This window comes from Ornithorhynchus anatinus, chromosome 1 (assembly GCF_004115215.2).
Source record: "Ornithorhynchus anatinus isolate Pmale09 chromosome 1, mOrnAna1.pri.v4, whole genome shotgun sequence".
NCBI lineage: Eukaryota > Metazoa > Chordata > Mammalia > Monotremata > Ornithorhynchidae > Ornithorhynchus > Ornithorhynchus anatinus.
The window spans coordinates 74,418,002-74,432,919 of NC_041728.1; the positions used below are offsets into that span (position 1 = coordinate 74,418,002).

The 14,918-nt window shown below is 39.5% G+C and overlaps 1 protein-coding gene and 1 non-coding gene across 2 annotated transcripts in view; one reads left to right on the top strand and one right to left on the bottom strand.

The window, feature by feature from the left end:
* Positions 1-418: 418 nt before the first annotated feature.
* Positions 419-14,918, bottom strand: part of RAB23 (RAB23, member RAS oncogene family) — a 30,054-nt gene continuing 15,554 nt past the window's right edge. The window contains exons 5-8 of the mRNA XM_029067413.1: positions 10,096-10,252; positions 7,288-7,370; positions 6,270-6,362; positions 419-4,908 (exon numbers count right to left, since the gene is read on the bottom strand). Of these exons, the coding sequence (XP_028923246.1) occupies positions 4,769-4,908; positions 6,270-6,362; positions 7,288-7,370; positions 10,096-10,252 (473 nt within the window). The 3' untranslated portion in view covers positions 419-4,768. The remainder of the gene's footprint in view (positions 4,909-6,269; positions 6,363-7,287; positions 7,371-10,095; positions 10,253-14,918) is intronic.
* Positions 14,466-14,603, top strand: LOC114817182. Its single transcript, XR_003765019.1, has one exon. It is a non-coding gene; the product is annotated as a small nucleolar RNA SNORA7 (small nucleolar RNA).

A 14,918-nucleotide genomic window follows, 5' to 3' on the forward strand; every position in this document is an offset into this window, starting at 1 on the left:
GCAGTAACATATGCAAAATATGTGCCATAGGGGTATGTTTCAAAATCAAGATGTGTACTACAAAGAGTGTTTTGGGTTTTGTTTTGTTTCTTCCCCTATGGGATTGTAAGGTGCTTACTATGTACCAGTAGGCGGTGGGGTAGACACAAAATAGATTGGACACAGTCCGTGTCCTACATGGGGCTCGCAGTTTGAATCCCCTTTTACAAATGAGATAACTGGGGCACCGAGAAGTTAAGTTACTTGCCCAAGGCCACACATCAGATATTTGGCAGAGCCAGGATGATAACCCAGGTCCTTTGACTCCATGCTCTTTCCACTAGGCCATGCTGCTTCTCTAAAGCATATCTATGTTTATATAAAATTTGTTTCATTTGAACCATTGTATGACTAGGGTAATAAAGGAAATAGGCAGGGAAAAGGAGTAGGCTCGTTTTAATAAAATCAACAGGAGCTGCAAATGCAAGAACAAAATTATCTACCAAAAAGACACTAAATCTTAAATGAACAATAAAATAACCATTCACTTTCCACAAAGCTAATTAATCAATGGTATCAGAGCACTTTGTGTGCACAGCACTGCACAGATTGGCTGAGTACAATACAACAGAATTAATAGACACGATCCCTGCCCTCAGGCTTATGTTTATCTGTAATTCACACTTACCCTTTCTGCATTCCAGACCCTAGACCACCATCACGTAAAAGTAGGTTTGCTTTACATGGATTCACTTAATACTGATTTTTCTTCATTAATTAAGCATCTCCAATATAAAAGTGAGGAACCCTTTTATTAGCTTTGATATTGGTTGAATGCTTCAAGGGAAAAACAATTGGTTTTGTTGATTTTTTTTTGTTTGTTTTAGTTATCCTTTCAGTGACTCAAGTATTTCAAGCAGTAACATAAGACTATTTTAGTGTTGCTATAAAGATACACAAAAGGTAATTTTGAAATTAATTTATTTTTCACTTATTCAAAGTGAGTTGCCATGAAAGAATATTAGAAAAGTAAATTACAATTTGAGTGCGTGGTTATACTTTGTCATAGAAATACAATACTTGTTTTTTTCCCATTCAAACTCACGAAACCGGTCAATAGCAAAGAAAATGAAAAGAGGTGTTTCCTTTTAGAGTAGATTAAGCATTTCTTTTTAAAATGATCAACTTCAGCCAATATCCCACTAGCCATCTCAAGAAAATAATAGCCAGTGTGTCTTCTTTACTGTATTATAAAAATCTGTGTTAGAACCAAATTGCATTAGTAACCTGAGTTATATGACTAGGCATTACCTAATTAAGGATTTACAGGTTAGGGAAAAAAAAAAAATTCCCCACATTTCTATCTACTCCATCTGTTTAGACCATAGTGTGGGACTGTTTCCTACGATATACTTGATGCATTTTTATAGACCACTTTAATTAAGGAGCATTTGACTTCATAGTATTTCAAAACAAAAGGCTGGAAGGCATATTTAAAATTAAGCAGCTTTGCAAGGCTTGTTTTATTTCTTATGTGTGATGTGCTAATTCAATTTTCTATTACAAGTAACATGTCCATTAAAACTTTCCTTTACATTTGTGAATATGATAATTATATTTTAAAGAGAAAAATATTTGACCAATTCATATAGTGATGGACCACACATATTTGATATTACTGAGCACATTCATTCAGTTTTACTGGCATTTCTGAACTCACTGTGGGTTTTTAAGCTTTGTGGGCAGAAATAACCACCTGTATAATATGCTTACACATTTTTTTTTTTTAGATGAAGACCTGAATATCCACAGCGTTTTCACCAATGCAACGGTATTCATAATTATCAGTTCACACAACATTCAAAACACTCAGTTATAAAGCACTATGCAGCAAATCATTTAAGCAGTAGAGTGTTTTCACTCGCATGTTTTTCTCTTTCTGCAAATAACCTATATATCATGGGACCCATAAATGGCAGCTTGTATCAACCGTTTCAGGACTTTAGGAGTTACCTTACCCAAAAGGACAAAGGCAGTTCATCCTGACAACTGTATAACTGCTGTTCCCTCAAACAGCACTTTTGAAATGGGGGCAAAAGCTGTTAAGGCTAACTCATTATTCTGAGGTTTCAGAGTGGATTACAATTCCAAAATCCACAGGCACCATGGAGTACATTGATGATGGGATGTTCTTAACTTTGATTAGACCAACTTCTGAGAGAGAAGCAGGCCTCTCATTTTAAGAGCATAAGGAGGTTGCTTCCCATTTTTGGTAGTGTTAAGTTTCATGTCTTTTGAAAGTCCTTGTGCTATCACTTATCACATGACCCATTTCAAATCTAGACTATAATGGGTCTGTTTATGCTATTTAATCAATACGCAGAGGCTCTTCCTGAAAAGGAATGGGAGTACCTGAGGAACTCTTTAAATATGGCAATTATTCAGCAGCTGGAGATCAGAATGCAAAAAATTCAGTTAATCCATTTTAATAAAAAATTATATTAGCAGCACAAATGCACAGTATCGTGTAACCTAAAATGGCTGTTTCATCTCCATTACGAATTAAAAATCTGAAGCTGTGATAAAAAGTAATCATTTGGGGAAAAATGAATGAAAGAGTGAAGACTTTCACAACTCAACTTTAAAAACTGGGAATTGAGCACACCATTTAAGTGATAAATGCAAATCTTAATCCACTGTTAATTTTGAGTTTTTAAAGTAACAACTGATTAAGTTCAGCAGTGCAAAACAACTCTTAAATGATTCAAAGGCCCCCATTTTTCAGTTCTCATACAAAGAAAAAAGTAAAAGTGCAGAAGATCCTATTACAGAACTGTAAGGAAATTAGATCAACCATCAGGATCATGTTACATTTTATAGATAAAAAAGTAACAAAACTCTTTGGACCCACATTCAATCATTAAAACAGAAAGACATGATGCATAAGATTAATGAGTTTTCTTCCTGCAAAGATCACTATAATATTACACAAAATTTACTTTGTGTAAAGAATAAAAGACTTATTCAGTGACAACATTTTGAAAGAGGAAACACATTAAGCAAAACCCAATGCTTACTGCTGGGAATTAGTTTTCCCCAGTGCCCATCCCACTGCCGGCAATGGGACATAAAACAACTGGTGTCACTCAAATATTCTGCATAACTACTATGCAACAGAGATGACTCCTGGATTTTCTGTTTGGGTTTTTTTTGGTAGAACTTTCACAGACCAAATATAATTCTTGCTCATTTATGAGGATGCTCTCAAGTCATAAATGAAGGTGAATTAATTTTGGGTATCAAAAGCTAAACAAGGTGTTAACTTGGTATGAATACTTGGTATAGTAGTTCTCCACAAATATTATGTACCATTAAGGGTGAAGTGACTTCTACATTTATTTAATTTCTACATCACTATGGTGTGCTGAAAAAATTAAAGACGCTACAATAGGCTGAGATTAAGAAAACTCATACATGAATTATGAAAATTAGACATCAAGATTCCTGCAACTAGCTAAATTTAGATCACTGTAGTTCTCAATCACAAAATTTATGTTCTGGCACTGTCTAATTTCAGGTTATTATGTCTTTTGAAATATTTTTCACCTGTTGCTACCAGAGAAGGAAAGGGGCTTCATACACCCGAGAGAATATAAAAACTCCAAAGTGATACATTTAAAATACCATATAAGTGAATATGCAAAAGGATGCAAGCCATTCCATAATTGAGAATGTGGGATAAAGAAAAAGACCTCTTGTTGAATACAAAAATTTTAAATGAAATTTTAGAATGCACTGCCCTGTTAAAGGCTTGAATGTGCTAGATAGTCACATCAATTTAAGGGACCTTATGAATTCTGCAGGTTTGCTGTGACCTCACAGTTACTTTGCTGACTCCACGACAGTGTGCAAGGTCTTAGAAGTAAGAAGGGAACCCATATTATCCAGCTTCGGATACCCATTGCTGATATTAAAAGACACAATCCTAGTTTTGTTTACCCTGCTGAAAGACCAGAGCATTATTTCAAAAAGACATTACAAAATTATATCAAGTAAGACAGTGTGATGCTGATAAAAGTGGATTTTCTTGGCACAATGAACTTTAAAATCCTATAGTGGAATGTTTGTAATGCCTCACTTTAAAAATACAGTTTAAAAATGTGTGTTTGTGTATGAGGTTGTAAAGGAAGGTGGTCAAAATTTTCAGTTTCCATAGTTGAATACTGCACTTATTCAGTCTGACTTTAGCACTTTATCGGCATGCATACCTCTTAACATTCATAGACTACACATTTATTGCACAAATTAAGTGGCCAAAATGCCTAGTAATGCAGTCTGACACAATTTCAATTTTGCTTTTAGTACTTCAAATGGGCTGATCCAGTCAATAGAAGAATGCTGCTTCTTGTTGGTCCATACTACTCTGATCTGTACCGACAGGTTGAAGCTTTATGCTTTTATTGTAATACACTTTATGATTCCGCAACACCTGCTGTCATGGTTTTCTAGTGTTCCGTCAAAAACAGGAGGCGCTTCGTCTAATAGTTAAAAAAAATAAAATAAAAATGAACAAACAGGGCAATGATGATTCTAATTTTGCCACCAGAGGTCTCTCTCTACACACTGAAGAGCACTGCCACGGCAATGTTGAAGTTCACCCTCTAGCATAGGTCCAGCAGATGCAAACTCTGCGAGAGAGCTGGTAGCATACCATTTACAGCTGGCTGGGCTCCTTACTCAACTGCAAAGCATCATCCCAGGTACTGTAAATTCTTCCCCCTAAAAATTTTTAGGGTAGGCTGCAGCTGCTAAAAGGGCTTCTGTTTTTCTTGGTCCTCTGTTTGTTTGGTCTTAGATTAATGACATCACCACCATTAAGTGTGTTGGAATTCTGGCCAGAGTGGCTTCCACCAGCTGTATTAAAGACACCTATGAAAATGAAAGAAAATGTTCGGATTAGTATTTCCGAGAATTTAAGCTGTGTGGCACGCTGAGCAGCCAGCCAATAGCATCACATCTTTTCCAAGCAAGTCCATTTTAACACTTATATAATGAACGTCCATTGGATTAAAAACAAGCAAAAATTTTTAAAAAGTTTTCAATCCACAAAAAACTATCATTTTCCCACTTTATCAGTCAGTCAATCAATGGGCATTGATTGAGCACATACTGTGTTCAGAGCACTGCATGAAGCGCTTGGGAGAGTACAATATAACAGAATTGGAAGACACACTCCTTCCTTCAAGGATCTTACAGCCTAGTGAATAATAATAATAATGTTGGTATTTGTTAAGCGCTTACTATGTGCAGAGCACTGTTCTAAGCACTGGGGTAGACACAGGGGAATCAGGTTGTCCCACGTGGGGCTCACAGTCTTCATCCTCATTTTACAGATGAGGTAACCGAGGCACAGAGAAGTTAAGTGACTTGCCCACAGTCACACAGCTGACAGGTGGCAGAGCTGGATTCGAACTCATGAGCTCTGACTCCAAAGCCCAGGCTCTTTCCACTGAGCCACGCTGCTTCTAGTGGGGGAGGCAGAGATTGCAATACAATTTGATATGAGAAATAGCAAAATATAAGGATATGTACATAAGTGCTAAGGGCCTGGGGGGTATAGGAAAGTGCTTAAGGGATACAGACCCAAATGCACAGGAGACACATAAAGGAGGGCTAAGAGAGTGGGGAAAAAGAGAGAGGTTAGTCAGAGATAAGATTTTAATAGGATTTTGAATATGGGAAAATAGTCCTCTGTCAGACATAAAGGGGAAGAGAGAGTTCCAGGCCAGAGGGAGGATGTGAGCAAAGGCTCAGCTGTGAGAGATGAGACTGAGGCACAGTAATTAGGCTGGCATTAGATGAGCAAAGTGTGCAGGCTGGGTTGTGGGGAAGATGAGTGAGGTTAGGAAGGAAGGAGAAAGCTGACTGAATTCCTTAATGCCAATGGAAAGGGGTTTCTTTTTGATGCAGAGATTGAAGGGTAATCATTGGAAATTTTAGGAGCGGGTACGAAACAATTTTTTTGAAAAATGATCTGGGCAGCCAAGTGAAGTATGCAAGAAGTTCAGCAAGGAGGTTGATGCAGCAGGCAAGGCAGGATATGAGTTTGGACCAGAGTGGTAGCAACTTGGATGGAGAGGAAGGACCTGATTCTAGGAGAGGATTCTAGAATCTACCAGGATTTGGGATATGAGCAGCATTCAAAGGGGGTAGAAATGGCCACCTACATAAATGAAAAAACTGCAGGAGTCAGCAAGAGATGCTTGGACTAAAATGATTACTGGACTTACCAATTTTGTTACTACTTGTATGCACCAGCTCTGGGTCTTCAGCTGTTTGTTGTTTGAGTCTCTGAAGATACTTTTCAGCTAAATATTTAAAAACTAAAACAAAAGAATCATGTTGTGTATTTCATGCTGTGCAAATAGCAAAGGCATCCTTAACTGCACATTAATCTAAAAAAAGTTATACTTGTATTATGTTATGGCATGTAGCCTACTTAAAATAGGCGTATGAGGAATACTAAATTTGAAAGTATTTGTGACGATGGCTAATGCTGCTAGGCTACTAATGGAGGAAAATGCCAAATGCAACTAGAATCAATAATCATTTAAGACTTTGAAGTACATCAGCATATTTCCACCCTGAATGGGTTGGCGTAAAAAAGTACAAAGGGATCGACTCTAGATAACAAAAACAACCCCAAATCAAGCCACATAATGGATGTTTATTATTCCCAAATTTAAGTGAAGAGGTAATTGACCTGGATTTCATGACTTCCAGACAATCTTGGGATATACAGGGAAGGACAGGGCAGAGCATTTACTACTGAGAGCTATCAGTCACTTTTCATACACTGTGGGCATCACTTATATTCTCTGTGCCTCAGTTACCTCATCTGTAAAATGGGGATTAAGACTGTGAGCCTTACGTGGGACAACCTGATTACCCTGTATCTCCCCCAGTGCTTAGAACAGTGCTCTGCACATAGTAAGCGCTTAACAAACACGAACATTATTATTATTATTATTAAAAACACCCATTTCCTCTATGACTCCATGTTCATGCCACAATGTTCCCATTCCCCACCAGTGCTCTGGGTTCTATGATCTCCATGCTACCCTTGTAGAGAGCTGAAAGTACCTAAGTGAACATGCAAATTGATCTCCTAATCAAAGCAACAAAGAGCAAGGATGTACAGTTGAAAAAACTAGTTTCATTTCCTAAAAAGAAATAATAGCAGGAAAAACGGCAGGGACAATTGGATACTGTCCTTTTGGTTTATAATGTGTAATACAAGCAATTTACCTTCTGTTACATTTAGGTCCTCTTTCACAGAAGCTCGGTAAAATCTTAACTTTAACCTTTTGGCCAGGGCCTCTGCTTCCTCACTGCATAGCGATTCAGAAAAGAGTAGGCAAAAATCTGTTTAACAACATAGTTTGACAATTTCTACTCAACTTCTATTTACAGCTTCCTATTAAGGGAAGGTGGTTGAACTTTCTAAAAAGCTATTCTGCCCATTTGATTTGGAGTCTGATTCAGATTCACATGTTGCCTCCTGCCTTCAGGACATCTCTACTTGGATGTCATTGATTCATGCAATCATATTTATTGTGCACTTACTGTGTGCAGAGCAGTGTACTAAGCGCTTGGAAAGTACAGCTCGGCAACAGAGACAATTCCTGCCCAAAACGGGCTCACAGTCTAGAAGGGGGGGAGACAAACATCAAAACAAGTAAACAGGCATCAATATAAATAGAATTATAGATATATACACATCAAAACAAGTAAACAGACATTAATATAAATAGAGCTATAGATATATACATATATACATATGTGTTGTGAAGCGGGGAGGGAGAGCAAAGGGAGTGAGTCGAGGCAATGGGGAGGGATGAGGGAGCTGAGGAAAAGAGAGGCTTAGCCTGGGAAGGCCTCCTGGAGGAGATGAGCCTTCATTAGGACTTGAAGGGGAGAAGAGAGCTAGTTTGGCGGACAGAGGAGGGAGGGCATTCCAGGTCAGAGGCAGGATGTGGGCGAGAGCAAGGCACATTGAGAAGGATAGCATCAGAGGAGCAGACTGTGTGGGCTGGGATACAGAAGGATACAAGGGACGTGAGATAGGAAGGTAAGGTGATGGAGAGCTTTGAAGCCAATAGTGAGGAGTTTTTGCTTGATATGGAGGTTGACAGGCAACCACTGGAGATTTTTGAGGAGGGGGGTGACATTTCCAGAATGTTTCTGTAGAAAGATAATCTGGGCAGCAAAGTGAAGTATAAACTGAAGTCGGGAGAGACAGGAGGTTGGGAGATCAGAAAGGATGCTGGTGCAGTAATCCAGTTGGGATAGGATGAGATTGTACTAAAGTTGGCCTGCCAATACCTCAGACTTAACATGTCCAAAAGAGAACTTATCTTCCCACCCAAACCCTGTCTTCCTCCTATCTTTCCCATTACTGTAGACAATACCACTAGCCTCCCTCTCTCAAGCCGGTAACCACGGTGTTGCCCTCAACTCATCTCTCCTATTCAACCTGTCACTAAGCCCTTTAAGTTCTACCATCACAACATTGCTAAAATCTGCCCTTTCTCTCCAACCAAACTGCTACCACAGTGATCCAATCCCAACTTGATTACAGTATCAAGTTTCCTTGCTGACCTCCCTGCCTCACTTCTCCCACTCCAGTTCATACTTCACTCTGCTGCCCTGATCATTTTTCTACAAAAACATTCAGTCCATATTTACCCACTCCTCAAGAACCTCCAGTGGTGGCCCACCCACCTCCACAACAAACAGAAATTCCTTAAGGCACTCAGTCAGCTTTCCCCTTCTTACCTTACCTCACTGATCTCATACTAAAGCCCAGCCCGTACACTTCACTCCTCCAGCACCACCTTACTCACTGAGCCCCGAACTGCTTATCTTGCCAGTGACCCCTTTCCCACAATCTCCCCCTAGCCTGGAACTCCCTCCCTCTCCATATATGACCAGACCACCACTCTTCCCACTTTCAAAGCCTTAGTAAAGTTACATCTCCCCCAAGAGGCTTTTCCCGATTAAGCTCTCTCTCGGATCCCTCTCTCTTTTCTGTGTCATCTATGAATTTGGCTCTGTGATCTTTGGTCATTTAATATTCACCTCAACCTCAGTACCAAAGCACTTATGTACCTCCCTATAAATTACTATAAATTTATAAATCACAAATAATTTATTCATTTTAATTTCTGTCTCCCCCTCTAGAATGTAACCTTCTTGCGGTTAGGGAACATATCTAACTCTGATGTATTGTACTCTCCCAAGTGTTTGGTACACTGTTCTGTGCATAGTAAGCACTCAATACCACTGATGATGATGAAGCATGTGGAATAATTTCACTCATCCATAGCAGTGGTGGTGAATGCATGAAGAGGGATTTTAACAACAGGTGTTATTTGAATGCTCACTGCTATTCATAAAAATAAAACCCAACTGGGTGAAAACCTATTAACTATTATTCCCACAGCCTTTTCTAATTCTGGTCGCAGAAGAGCCATAAAATGCACGGCAAAAAGGCTAAGTTGGCTATTGACAACAGTATGTATATACTTGACGATAACACTCCATTTTAATTTTCCTGAATTCCAACACTGTTAAATGAGATATTCTTGATTTACAGGTACAATCCTCTCAATGTTAAAAGCCCCATATGCCTTCCACATACAGAGCAAAGATTTTAAAAATATAAGCAATAAGCTGTTCCTTTTGCAATAAAAGAGCTAAATATAAAACAGTGTCAAATTTCACATGTTGGGAATGAACATAAAAGTTTGTTCAAACTTTAAACAAAATCTGCTGTCAAAATCCCCTCAACTTGATGTTATTGTTCATAGCATCCATGGGTATCTAGGTTCCTGTGATTTTAATAACAAAAAAAACCAAAGAAACAGGCGTGCTAAAAACTAAGCCTTAATTTCTCCCACTTGAGTTAGACTTATATTAGAACTCTGGTGCTATTCATACAAATAGTTTCCCTGGATTTTTTTTTGTCTTTATATGTAATTTTCCAAAATGTGGCCCACCAAAATAACAAATGCCTGGCTTTTGCAAAGTGAAAAATGAAGGTAGCCATCTTACTTCTTGATGCAAGAATCATCCAGGAGGTCAATCTTGTTCTGCACAAGCACTGAAGGGATGTCGCCAACCTCAGTTACTACTTTCTCTCGCCAACTGGGAACTGCTTCAAAAGATTCCCTGTCTGTGGTGGAAAACACAAGTACGCATGCTTGGGCTCCTGAAAACATCAAAAACAACTTACTCAGATGGGTAGAAGGGGAAATTTTCCCTACACATTACCACACACTGTCACTGGCAATGTTAATATTTTCAGCAGATTATTTGGCAGGCATTTTATTGTTAGGAAATGTGAACTGTTTTCAAATTATGGCCAACCAGTCTTTCACTTCAAAATAAGTCATTAACCATATAAATTGGGATGGCAAGGGAAAAAAGGCCTCATCACAGCTGAAAATGATATTAAGAGTTGTTAATGAAAGCATTACCAATTTGCACTAAATTTCCTACTTAGCCCTCTATCAGAATTAGAAATGAGGCTCTCTTCTTCCCTCACATAACTTTACTATTGTAAACAAAACCCCCCGACAAAATCTGCAAAAAAGGGAGGTTAAGCACCTTTGAAAAGAAGATCATTTTATAGAAATATGGAATTGAAAGGCTTCTCAAGAGGTCATCTAGTTCATTCTGCCTCTAAGCAGACTGCCATATATAGTCAGTGATTTTTCCTTTTTTAAATTAAAAAAAATCCAAAGAAAGTTCTACATTATTTTTCAAAGCATGGCATGATCTACTATAATAATAACTGTAGTATTTATGTACTAATGAACACTGTGCTAAGCTCTGGGATAGATACAATTTAATCAGGTTGGACACAGCTCCTGTTCTACTTGGGGCTCACAGCCTTAAAATAGAAAATAGGTATTGAATCCCCATTTTACAGCTGAGGAAACTGAGGCACAGAGAACTTAAGTGACTGCTCAACATCACACAGGAGGCAAGTGACACAGCTAGGTCCCCTGACACCCAGGCCCTGCTTTTGCTACTAGGCTATGCATCATCTTGCATGGTACAGTGGAAAGAGCCCGGACTTGGGAGTCAGAGTTCATGGGTTCGAATCCCGACTCCGCCGCTTGCCAGCTGTGTGGCTTTGGACAAGTCCCTTAACTTCTCTGTGCCTCAGTTACCTCATCTGTAAAATGGGGATTAAAACTGTGAGCCCCACGTGGGACAACCTGATCAGCTTGTTTCCCCCAGCGCTTAGAACAGCGCTTTGCACATAGTAAGCACTTAAATACCATTTATTTTTATATGAGAGCTAATGGTTGCAGCAGTGAATTTTCTGGTGCAATTTATGGAATGGTGGCAAAGAAGCTTTGAGAATTGTGAAGGAAACTGGTATGCTTCCTGATATCTGGTAGAGACAGAGCAGCACTTCTTGTTGCCGCCAATACTGAGACCGTAATTTAAAACAGAAGCCCTGAGGGACTGAGGGAACACTCCAGGATAGGTCTAAATTGTCTGATTTCTTTCTTTCCTCTCCTGCAGTGACTGAAGAGGAGGTTTAGGTTAAATAGAATCCACTGACAAAGAAGTTGTCATTAGTGTCCATGGCACGAAGAGTTTCGGTGGTTGAAGAGGGTGGAAGCTGAACTGCAGACGGTTGAGAAGGGAGTTGGAGGAGTGGAAATGGGAGCAACAGGCCTTCTTCCCAACCCACTCTTTCTATTTAATCAATTTCTTCATTTTCTTTTGACCATCACATTTGTACCTTTCAGTTTACCTTCAAATCTTATCAGAAGGGCCGCAATCATGTCTACCACCTGTACTATACTCTCCCAAGGGCTTAGAACTCAACACAAAGTAAGCATTCAAAGAACACCATGAGGGTATTAATATACCCTCTTTTTGAAATGTCCTTCTGCCCCTTCCAGCTGGACAAGCATGTCCAGCTGTTTCCTTCATTCTGAACAGATTAAAGCACCAGCACTTGAATTTAGTACCCTTGATTCACCCCACCCTCTGCATCACAGCACTTATGTACATATCCCTAATTTATTTGCTTATATTGACTGTCTCTCCCTCTACACTGTAAGCTCCTCTTGGGCAGGGAACATATTGACTAACTCTACTATATTCTACTCTTCCAAGTGCTTAATACAACGCTCTGCACATAGTAAGCATTTACCAAAAACCACAATTACTATTGTGTTCAATATTAGCTCCTTAATAAAATGTAAAAATCCTGTTATTCAAAATCCATTTTTCCTGATCAATGGGTTTTAATAAAGCTTTATTCCATAAAGAGTAAAAGTTTAGATAAATTGATGACTGAGAGCTCCATAGAGGAGAAAATTAGGGATATCAGAGGATAAACATAACCTTTAAAATGAATGTCAAGGAGGGCAATTTTCACATCCTTCCTCCATGTAGCCTTTGGTACTATGGCTGGCTTGCTCTTTACCCACACATTCACTCATGAGAAAATTTCACTCAGTGCTGTTTTCTTCATAACTGAATGAAAATATATACAGATAGCTACATATATATTTATATATACCTTATATATATATAATATATATAATTTGCAGGGAGAGAGAGAGAGTAGAGAGAGAGAAAGAATAGATGGGCTATGGCTACTGCTTTGACACAGAATTATATTCTTTACGTTCTCCTCGGGAACGGGCTGTTATCTCTCCATAACCTGTGAACCTGAATAGGGACAGGGACTGTGTCCTGATTAGGGACTTTATGATTATTTTCCATCTAACTCAATGCTTAGTACAGTGATTGATATAATGCTTAACAAATACCACCATTATTAATTGTATATTCATTTTCCTACTTTCTATAAGGTGACACACAAAGGCTGTGTTTACTTGAAGCAAACCTAACAAAGAAATTCAGGCCCAAGTGGATTCAGGTCTTAATGGAATTAATGGTATGTGAGAAACCATTAATGGTCAGAGATAGGAAAATGTTGCACTACACTACTTTTTGTTGCAAACCAAAATGGTAGATGAATTGGGACCCTATAAAAAAATGTAGCTTGGGCTCTGGAGAGCATATGTATGTCTCCACATTGTCCCAGGAGTCTGCCAGAGAAGGCTGTTGCCAGGGAGTTCTGGTGGCCTTGAATTCTCACCTCAACTTGCTTTGACTCTGGGGACTTCCCTGTGGTCAACCTAGGTGACAACCGAGTAGTGGAACAGAGCTGGGAGGTAAAAAGGCTAAAATGACTTAATGAGGATAACAATATTATAATAGTATTTGTTAGGCACTTACTGCATGTCAAGCCCCGCTCTCAGCGCTGGGGTAGATACAAGATAATCAGGTTGGACACAGTCCCTGTCACACATGGAACTCACAGAAGGAGAGAAGGAGGGAGAGCAGATATTCAATCCCCATTTTACAGATGAGGAAACTAAGCCACAGAGAAGTTAAATGCTTGCCCAAGGTCACACAGCAGGCAGATGGCAGGGCCAGTATTAGACCTAAGTCCTTTGATTCCCCAGCCTGTGCTCTTTACACTAGGCCACACTGTTTCCTTTCAAAAACTGCTTTATAATAATAATAATGCTGGTATTTGCTACGCACTTACTATGTGCAGAGCACTGTTCTAAGCGCTGGGGTAGACACAGGGGAATCAGGTTGTCCCACGTGGGGCTCATAGTCTTAATCCCCATTTTACAGATGAGGTAACTGAGGCACAGAGAAGTGAAGTGACTTGCCCACAGTCACACAGCAGACATGTGGCAGATCCGGGATTCGAACCCATGACCGCTGACTCCAAAGCCCGTGCTCTTTCCACTGAGCCACACTGCTTCTCCACACTGCTTTATGGTAGTTGGGCAGATATTCCAAGAATAGGCATTGCCATCAGCACACACTCCATGCATCAATGCACACACCCACAGCTTCGATGCCCAATTCAATTTTTTGACACCTTCAAATCAAGGCCTGTTGGGGGAATAATAATAATAAAATAGCTTATTTGGGAGACAATTTAAAACCTTGGACTTTTCTACAATGAAAATAGTAGGCCAAAGTAAGACTGAAATGAGTATCATTTTTGATTTCCATTAGTGTTGACATAAAAATCTAGAGATTTTGGAAAGCACATGCCCAGATAAGTATGATGTAGGAACCGTATTGTTCTTTTATCCAAGAGATAGCCAGTGCTGTGCTTAGCAACTTGATGTGTTAATGAACAAGAACATTCCCACTTCAGTCCTATGTGGTGGTGGAAACATCCCCCATCAAGTTGTACCTCTTCCTCCCTCAGACTATCAAAGTGGACTCATGGTTTCTGCTCCAAGTATTTTTCCCTTCCCAGGATGATTTATGTATTCCCCTGTAAGATTACTAGTTAAACTAGTGAACTAGTTGAGAGTAGAGATTGTGCCTTTTAGTGCCTAGTACAGTGCTCTACTCCCCTCTCAGGATCGCTCCTGGAGAGTTTCCAGTACTCTATCAGTCTGGGCTACGGGAGGGAGAGTCAAGCAGAGGCCTACCCATCCCATTCCTAGCTGGGACAGTGGCTAGCAAGTGGAAGACAATCTGCTACAAGTCAAAATTCACCCATGCTGGGCAGCAGCAGCATGGGAGAGTGCTGAGGGTGGAGACTCGAATTTACTGCGTGGAAGGTGGCAATGGTAAACCACTTCCGTATTTTTACCAAGAAAATTCTAAGGATACACTACCAGAACGATTGCAGATGGAGATCGGGGAGTTCTGGGAGAGATGTGTCCGTGGTGTTGCTATGGGTCAGAAATGACTCAATGGCACAAGACAAAAAAAAAAAGCAGTGTTCTACATAGAGTAGTCACTTAACAGATACTATTGGATAAATGAGTCAAGCTGAAACTACCTAGTGTGATGAAGAT